At 42.4% G+C, this 10,087-nt stretch overlaps 1 protein-coding gene across 1 annotated transcript; it reads left to right on the forward strand.

Moving 5' to 3' along the window:
- The first annotated feature begins 73 nt into the window (after positions 1-73).
- ehhadh (enoyl-CoA, hydratase/3-hydroxyacyl CoA dehydrogenase) lies at positions 74-9,504 on the forward strand. The gene is made up of 7 exons (XM_070914793.1): positions 74-356; positions 1,652-1,755; positions 2,647-2,816; positions 3,001-3,112; positions 3,701-3,805; positions 6,786-7,127; positions 7,543-9,504. The coding sequence occupies exons 1-7, from the start codon at positions 283-285 to the stop codon at positions 8,793-8,795; spliced, it is 2,160 nt and encodes a 719-aa protein (XP_070770894.1). The 5' UTR covers positions 74-282; the 3' UTR covers positions 8,796-9,504.
- The last annotated feature ends 583 nt before the right edge of the window (positions 9,505-10,087 follow it).

The raw sequence follows: 10,087 nt of genomic DNA on the forward strand, positions 1-10,087 counted from the left end.
TGTGCGCAGTAATGTTTCTCCAGTCCACAGACTTGAAAGTTTTACAAATACAAAACCTCCATTCATCATTTTACAGACGTCTCTCCCATAATTGTGGTCTACGGGGAAATGCTGTTTGGGCCGCAGGGGGGAGTTTTCGCTGCAATGCCGCGAGTGGCTGCTGGTCAAAACTGGAAACAAAGCTGAGTCTTTCCAAGTCTTATGTAAGGCGTGAAGTTACAAAGTTCAGTCTGCATACCAAAAAGAAGTGCGATAGCTTGTAGCGTTTGATCGACAATCGCGATGGCGCAGTATACTCGTGTTTCGGGGTCTATTGCCTTGATAACTCTCCAAAATCCGCCTGTCAACGCACTCAGGTGAGCTGAAGACAAAACAAGACTGCAGAGCGTCTTCAATACAAGATTCATGATGTTCACACACGTTATATATATATATATATATATATATATCGTGTGGGAAGACAATTTACTGCGAATGTATGTGTTGGGGCATTTTCATAGAAGCATTAGAGGTGCAATATTTGTCCAAAACTTTGTCAGAAACAGCCTTATATAGAAAAGCTATACAAGTCAAACTGTTTCTGTAAATTGTCAACAAAAATATAAATAGTGTGCAGATGAAGTAGGTTGTTATGTAAAAGGTGTAGACAAGATAACTTGATTTGTCAGAACAAGATAAAATGAACAACCAGAGGGCGGCGTTAGAGGAGTGGCTTGTTACCTAAATCAATAGTACTGTACAGTCCATTAGTATAATTTTGAGGTTCTTGTACTTTACTAGAGTATTTCCATGTTACACTTCTTTATACTTCTACTCCACTACATTTCAGAGAGAAATATTGTACATTTACTCCACTACGCTAATCTGACAGCAGTCACTTTGCAGATTTTACATTTAAAACTGCGATAACCTTGAATGAAGCAGTAGTAATAATAACAATAATAATAATAATAATAATAATAATATGACACTGACAGGGGCCATCCTGCTGTATAATGAGTACTTTAACTCTTGATACTTTAAGTGCATTTCCCTGATAATACATCTGTGCTTTTCCTTAAGTGAATGCAGGACTCTCACTAGTAGTAGAATGATAAAGTACATACAAACAAATCCTGATCTGCTGGTCAATGTGTTGCTCTACTGCAGCAGTTAGGGATTCGAAGCTTTACTCAACGGCACTTCAGTTGTGGTAATGAGGGACGTCAGATTTATCCTCCCTGCTTCAATATTTAGGCCACCACTGCCCCATTTTACAGAAACATATTTCATGTATAATGTATGTCATATTCTAAATAATGCACATCTGCTGAATTTAACAGATTCCACAGCGCACTTTTTCATGGCGTTTTATTTAACACTAATTCATCAAATTTGATCATGAGTCGTAACATTTGATGGTGGAAATACTGAAAGTAACCAGATTGTATTGTAATTATTAATTTTGATGTCACCATGTTCAGAAAGTGAAAAAGAAATTATACAAATCACACAAAAAATAAAATATCTACAACTCGTATCTAAATATTTTTAAATTTGGGAAGAACGGCTGTAGCAGAAAGGTCTGCACTTAAGCCTAGCTAATAGCAATTTTAAGAAAAGGGTAACCTTCGGCAGTATTTGTAAATCTAGTATCATGTTTTTTATACAGTGCAGCGGTGAGGCAGGGCATTGTTGACATGGTGGAGAGAGCACTCAAGGACACAAAGGTGAAGTCTGTGGTCATCTGTGGACAGAATGGAGTATTCTGCGCAGGTATGGACGTGTTTTTAATTCTTTTCTATTTCCTGTACTTCACAATGGTGCCACAAACCCAAATCATCATCACTGTGCCCTTTAGAGATCTGACACATGTAAGATTTTTGGAAATCTTAGAAAATGTACAACTCAATGACGTTGTGATTGCAAACGATGGGTGCATTTGATCCCACATCACACACTGTGATTTTCATAATGTACAATGAGCGAGTCCCTCTGCTGCTCAGCATGAGAACAACGCATTAAAGCATATTATTTTTGTTGATGCCAAAAATATGTTAAAATAGTTTTTTTTTTTTGTTTTTACTGCACTACTTTCAATTATATTATTATTATATAACAAAGTTTGCCTAATTAAACTAATAACAATGCTCGAGGGCTTTTCTTTTGACTACAACTGGTCCAAAGCAACGCATTGTGAAAGCAAAGCAGATTTGATCGATTTTAATGTTATAATTTGTGTGGTGTTGTGGTGATTTGTGGGATACACTTCAGCCAGGAAGCAACCAGATGGAAGAAACAAGAGAGGATATTACTACCCTTGTTTTATATAAATTGGAACCAGATTATTAAAAAAGACTTAGAAATGCTGCTTGCACAGCATTGACAACAATACCGTCATGAGTGCTGAAGAGAGCAGGAATCATCTTATGACAAATCATCGCACACCAGGAGGCTTGTATAAACATTCTTCAATAGTTCATGTTAATTAAATAACAAGTGCAACTGCGTGCTATTTAATAAACTTAATAAACAAACTATTGAACGATATTTACACGAGCCTCCTGGTGTGTGTTGAAGCCAGATGCACCTCATATTACAGTATGTCGTTTCTGTCCGTCTGTTTGGACCCCCAGATGAAATTATCAATTTCATTTTTTACAACAGGGGCGGACATCAAGGAGTTTGGGACAAACATGTCCGGGCCTCCACTGATACCAATGATCCACTCCATCGAGTCTTCAAACAAGCCGGTGGTGGCCGCCATAGAGGGAAGCGCTTTAGGCGGAGGCCTTGAGTTGGCACTTGCCTGTCATTATCGAATTGCCCACTCTAAAGTTAGTACATGCATCAGATCTCTGCCTCTCTCTGCGACGCTGTCTAACTGACAGTGTTGGCTTATTATATCTTATATATGTCACATTTTTGAAATGGTTTAATTTTGTCTCTGTGAATGTCACGCAAACCCACACTGTTTAGCACCCTCCATTCATCAAACTTTATGCCTTTGTGTCCTCTCAGGCCAGACTGGGGCTTCCAGAGGTGAATCTGGGTCTGCTGCCAGCTGCAGGGGGAACCCAACGTCTGCCAAGGCTCATCGGTGTCCCAGCTGCCTTGGAACTCATCACCACAGGTAGCAAAGACAGGTTAACCTTGCCCGACTGTAACACAGTTGATAATAGAAGTTTAGACACAGTATTTAAAGCACCAAACCAGATACAGGGATGTATCATTAAATATACAGGAGTCACCATACATCTCGGTCTGTTTTCCATACAGGTTTCTGTTTGTGCTTAAGTTGTGATGAATGAACACAACATGCAGATGTCCCTGCATATTATAGTTATGAAAATCAATTATTAAGATTGCTTTGGCAGAGCTGTTGATTGTGCATAAACTCTGTACATAAGAGTACAGGGGCTGTTACCCAGAGACTCGTAGTTTATTCTGATGACCAGCAGGGGTCAGCATGTGATAGTTTTATCATGCTCACTGCCAGAGAAGCCTTTTCTGTGAGTCACTGCTCTCTTCAGATTATCTGACATTTTTGACAAATAAATAAAGGCAAACTATAATTCTTAAGTATGTGTGGCATGTTGCCATTATTTGATAAATGTCAGAATCCATCAGGGGATTTTGCAGTTATACTGTATGTGTCTGGTATATCTGGACTGCTTTTTATTCCTCATCTAATCATTTGAATTGTTCATGTCTCCCACAGGCCGCCATGTGACTGCTGCAGAGGCGCTGCAACTTGGAATAGTGGATCAGGTTACTGATCACAGCACTGTGGACGCGGCTGTGAAGTTTGCCCTTAGTGTTGAAGGTTAGACACAAAAAAAACAGATAGCAAACTGGTATAAAATTCACTCACTCTTCACAGGTGTAAAAGTTAACTCGGTGGAAGGAAGAGAAATTCAGTAGTTTAGAGCTGTTATTCTGGGCGAGTGTGACATCAAGAAGTGTCGACATGTAGGTTGTGGAAGTCAAAGGCAGCAGAAAACACGGCAGGCAGATCCTCCACCACAGAAGCCATAAATGTTTCATGGTTCTGTCAGATGTGCTCTGATGTCTTCACTGCTTTTGCTGTATTATTCAGAAGGTCGAAAAGGGACAAAGTTTCCTAGAATATTAATAATGGGCCCTCGCCGGTAATTTAGGAGGGTGAGGATTTCCCCGTGCAAGTGAATCAGACTCATTTACCCACTGAATGGATTTCTGAAGTGTGCCACGTCCCTGCAGTTTACGAGGAATGATTTCTCAGTCTGTGTGAAGGGTAACCCATTCAGATACGTTGTGATAATACTGACAGAGAACACTCGTAGGCTCATCTGAAAAATAAATCAACATTTAAGATTGAATGCTTAAAATTTTCCACTGCTGGCTACTTGAGTATGAGCAGCCATGTTCATATAGATTTTATATTGATTTTAAAGGAATACTTTTTTGGTAAATACACTTATTTGCTTTCTTTTTGAGAGTTACATGAGAACATTGATACCACCCTCACACTAAGAATTACACTACCACCAGCAATTGATTACCTTAGTTTAGCTTAGCTTAGCATAAAGACTGAAAGCAGCGGGAAACAGCTAAAACAATCCACCTACCAGCACTTCTAAAGCCCACTAATTAACACATTATGTCTTGTTTGTTTAATATGTGTAAAAACCAAAGTGTAAAAACATCAAATGGTAATGGTTTATGCTGGGATCTTATTTGCTGGACTATTTCTTGGGAAGGCACACAGAGCCAGGCCTGCTGCCAGTCGTTATGCTAAGCTAAGTTAACCACCCTCTGGCTTTAGCTTCATATTTAACATACAGATATGAGAGTGGTATCAAACTTCTCATCTAACTCTTGGCAACAAAGTGAATAAGCATATTTCCCAAAATGTCAGTCTATTAGTACATGAGTACATGAGGGGAATGTGTATTTAGTTCAGCCTTGTCTCTTAGCAGAAACCTGGTTGTACAGCGTTTCTTACAGATTCTTTTGCATGATATCAACATGAAGGGATGTTTTCATGGCTACACTGTAGGTGGTGAGTTACTTGTTTCAGAGATGTCATCTTCAACTGTTTGTTGCTAGTTCACTTGGCGATGACAGCTCATCATTAAGTTTGTTAAGTTTGTACCTAACATTGCGCCTTTAGCAAACAATCTCACTACATCTGTGCGAAATGTCAACAGTGAGTCTCCAGGATTGCATGTAAAACAACCTTTTACAATCAAAATATGATGGCAGTCTTTTTACAAATGCTTTTTTTTCCCTCCACACAACACTGCCAAGATGACTTTGAGTGGGTGAGAAAGTGAGTGTTGTTAGTAAAGCTGAGGCTTAGAGTGAGTCAGACAGAGAAGCCAACAGCATACAAGATGGGAGATTTGAGGAGATAGGACTGAAATCTGTGGAGATTTTGACAGATACTGCAGTCTTGAGTTGATTAGCAGGGCTGTTAAATGGGGACAGGAAATGTGTGTATAAATTTACAACCCGAGTGTGAATGTTTGTGACATTGAGATGCACGTCTGGTGAGTCAACCTGCACAGAATAAATTTAGTCTGTCACGTCTATAGATGCAATCATAAAACACCACACGGCAGTAAAGCTGGCGCGCAGGTATATATTTAGGCAAAAAGCAGTTTGTGCACTTAAACCGATGCACGTGCGGCCTCATGCACACACAAACCCCACACATGCACACATTCAAGTCTCTGCTGGTGACGAGATTAACTTTTTTTTACCCCAGTTGTTTCAACATCTGCCTGCTACATCTGTCAGGACGACCAGGATTTCCACTCGCTGCACAACAAATCCATTGACACAGCTCAACCATTTTACAGATTAACTGCTGCAATAATGCCCTCCTAAAGTACATTGGAGTGACATTGCACCGCCACACAGCATCTCATTGGCACTTCAGTGTGGACATGTACATTTAACTGACCCGAAATGACTTCCACCATTCATTCTTCTTGGATATATTGATACAGACTTAATTGCATTAGACAAAATTATTAGTTGTTGGACCAAGAGGAGATAACTGATCAGATGTGGCTGCTGTCCCTTTAAGCTTTGCCATGGTGACCCAGTTTCTGGCCCAGACCCACGGCTGAGTGTAATTCAGTGGAGCTGTGAAGGATTCTGACTACTGTCTCATGTAATCATGTCAGAGGAGAGAGGAATTGGAATTAAGATGCTTCTAACGAAGTTGTAGCAGAACAGTCATACACTTCACTCTCATAGTCCCCAGGCTTAAATCACCGCAGACAGGAAACCTTGTGTCGTAAAGTTTTTAGGCTCTAATATTAAATCTTCTGATGTAGTTTCACCTGGAAAATTGCTCTGGTATTGTATCATTGCTCACAGGCCTGGGAATCACAAAAATTCAATCCTCCCCCTTTTGCTCCCAGAGTTAGAAATTTACCAATTTGGGCCCAGAACCAAATTGTTGCTTTTCATTTCCTTTCAGATCTGTGTTATTCAAGGTGAACTGTAACAGTGCACTGGCAGAGTCCCTCCAATTATCTTGGAAATGGTCTGTCAAATCACTCTGCTCTTAGAAGCTACTGGGGTATCCAGTGATTGAGTGGCCAATTATACCCAGACTAGAGTGCTGGCTGACAAAGTGGAAAAAAGTGGCACTAATGGAAACTAGGAAGCACTTCTCAGTTTACAAAATAAAATGATGCGGGTGTACATGTACAGTAATGTCATTCCAGAGTAAATTATGGATTTACTTTAAACTTTTAACTAGCAGCAAAAGCCAGAGAACTGCAAGTCTCTTTTGTTTTCTATTTCAGGCCAGTCCCTCGATGCCCGTCGTATAAGCACCTATCCGTGTCCACGCACGTCTGATTTGGATGCTCTGTTTGAGCGGGTGATGCAGAAGGTGCGTCAGAGTGCCCACGGAGCTATAGCACCAGTTGCGTGTGTCCAGGCGGTGCAGGCAGCTGCCACCCTGCCTTACACTCAGGGCATGGAGCGGGAGGGAGAGCTGATGGCCACCCTCTTCACCTCAGGCCAGGCCCGCGCCCTGCAGTACTGTTTCTTTGCTCAGAGAGCCGTTAGCAGGTGGAGCATGCCCAGTGGAGCTCGCTGGGACACAAGCAAGCCCAGGCCTGTACATAAAGCAGCTGTCATTGGTAAGAGCTTTGGGCTTTTAATTTCTGTTTGTCTGAGCTTTCAATAAGCACAAGCACGTTGACTCACCGAGTTATCTGTGTGGCATCTCCAAATTCACGTTGCCTGTGGAAACTAAGCCCTCATTTACTGTTCAGATGAGTGTACATGGATGAACTCCCTCTTCCCTGCAGGGAGGATTGGATGTATGACAATCTGGATATGTGAAGCTCAGCAGCTTGTACATTAAAATTGCAAGCTTTGGAAAAACTTCATGCTGCCAAGCTAAAACTATTTACAGTCTAGCATTGTGTATAGTCCACAACATCCTTCTATATACTGTAATTTTTCTTGGTCAGAAATGTCTGTGGTATTTTTGCATGACTGGTGATTCTGAGGTATTTTTTCTGTAGTCACCATGTGATTTTGTCCTCTAAGGTCTCGGCACCATGGGGAGAGGCATAACAGTGGCCCTGGCTAAGACAGGGTTGTCTGTGGTCGCCGTGGAGACCCAGGAGAAGCAGCTGTTGGAGGCAAAGCAGGCAATATCCGGCATGTTGGAGCGAGGGGCTAAGAGACGTGGGGTGGCTCCTGCGCTCGATAGGATCAGTTACAGCCAGAACATCCAGGCTGTAGCAGACGTCGACCTGGTCATTGAGGCTGTGTTTGAGGACATGGCCCTGAAGACGATGGTCTTCCAGCAGCTGTCTGCCGTTTGTAAACCAGGTACTTTCCTGTGCACCAACACTTCTGCATTAGATGTTGATCACCTGGCCTCTCAAATCCGCAACCCAGAGCTGATGGTCGGGATGCACTTCTTTGCCCCAGCCCATGTCATGAAGCTGCTGGAGGTGGTGCATGGGCCACAGTCCTCTCCTCAAGCTGTGGCCACTGCCATGCAACTGGGAAAGAAAATGGGCAAGGTTAGTGTGGCTGTTGGTAACTGCCGGGGGTTTGTGGGGAACCGCATGCTGAAGCCATACATCGAACAAGCTTTCTTCTTGTTGGAGGAGGGAGCTACACCTGAGTTGGTAGATCGAGCGCTGGAGGACTTTGGTTTTGCCATGGGTGTGTTCAGAATGTCCGACCTTTCTGGGCTCGACGTGGGCTGGAGAGTCAGGAAGGGAGACGGTCTGGTGGAGCCTGGCATGGCATCCGGTCAATCAGCTCGAATTCGACAAGGCCGCAGGTACAGCCCCCTGGGAGACCTGCTCTGTGAGCAGGGGCGGTTTGGCCAAAAAACAGGCCGGGGTTGGTACCAGTATGACAAACCCGGCAGTCGGGTTGCCATGTCTGATCCTTGGCTGCACAGCTTCTTGGAGGAGTACCGCACACGGCACAGACTGGTGGCACGGCGCATTGACCACCCGGAGGTGCTGGAGCGCTGCCTCTATGCCCTGATCAACGAGGGCTTCCGCATCCTGGAGGATGGAATAGCTGCGGGACCCGAAGACATCGATGTCATCTATGTGTTTGGCTACGGCTGGCCCAGGCACCGTGGAGGTCCCATGTTCTACGCCGGCATGGTGGGGCTGGCGAAGGTCCTGGAGAGGCTGGAGCACTACCACCAGGCTCACCCTGATGTGCCCTACCTGCAGCCCTGCAACCTCCTCAGGAGGCTGGTGGCCAGCGGCAGCCCACCTGTCCACAGGTGGAAGGAAGTCATCAAGAAACCCCACAGCCAGCTTTAAGTCTCAAACATCCACAGCCAGCTTTAAGTCTCAAACATCCACAGCCAGCTTTACATCTCACACAGCTTTAATCTCTTGATTCACTTTAATAATGAGGATCTCATCCTGTGATAAACTGAACTTTATGATAATGCTGATCTTTTTCATATGTATATTGTGATTATGTGTAATATTGTAGGAGGCTCTTGTGCTTTCTGTGATTAATAATGATAATTTGTCTGACTGTGAGCCTGCATGTGAGTTACCAGTTTATTAGGTACACCTATACAATATAATGCAATTCAATGCAACAGCCCTGCAATAAATGTTATCTTTGTGAGGCTTTTAGAGTTTGTGTTGACATTGTATCCGAGATGTGGATTAAACTTGATTGATTGTATTATTGTTTCTAATATTTTGTCTCCCTTGTGTATGTGGATGCAGGTGGTTGAAATGGCGAAATATCTGAATGGTGTTATAGATTGTAGAGATGTATCTAACAATTTATGAATATATTGTCTCAGTACTAACAGATTTCTATGAAGACCTCAGAACACAATCTACAGTTAAATCTTTTTTAAATGCTCCAAAATGTAATAAATCGCACTGACCAATCGCAACATTTGCATGCAAAAATAGATTATTTCACAGATTTTCCTATATTAGGCTTGTATAATACATTTTGATACACTTTTTACTGTATGCACAATATGTAATATTAAAAATCTAATCTACATCTATCATATGCCTCAATAAAGACCTGTTATATACTCAAGTATTGATTTTTTTTATGTGTATGATTTATATTGTCCTATTTGTGTAAAGCTTGTACACTATGTATTTAACTATGTATGTAACTTTAGCTGTTGTTTGGCTTGTTAATCTAACCGTCAGTACATTCAGGTCACTGCTTGCAGCGTCTCATCTGCTTTGTTTCATCAGGCAAACCTTCTTCTCTGGGTGGAGGACAAAGAAAGCTGTTCTTCACGTGCTGTGTGAGTCTCGGATTTCTGTTTTCTGCTGACCCAGCTGCGGCGGTGACAGAGGAGAGCCGAGGGAGACACACAGCTCTAAACTGCTTTTATATAAATCAGGGGCTCATTCCCAAAGAAATCCCACGCCCAGCAATGAGCAGATGTTGGGGTCGCCATCTAGCGGCTGAAGGCTGAGCAGCTGGATTATAACGGTGTGGTGCTCCATTTTGTCTGCAACTGCACTATTTCTGAAGCTTTCACTGTTTAATGGCAGGTTTATGCATGATCCAAAAAATCTAAGAATCTATATTACTATGAAACATTACCAAGATGATAGAA

The sequence above is a fragment of the Enoplosus armatus genome, chromosome 11 (assembly GCF_043641665.1).
Source record: "Enoplosus armatus isolate fEnoArm2 chromosome 11, fEnoArm2.hap1, whole genome shotgun sequence".
Taxonomy (NCBI): Eukaryota; Metazoa; Chordata; class Actinopteri; order Centrarchiformes; family Enoplosidae; genus Enoplosus; species Enoplosus armatus.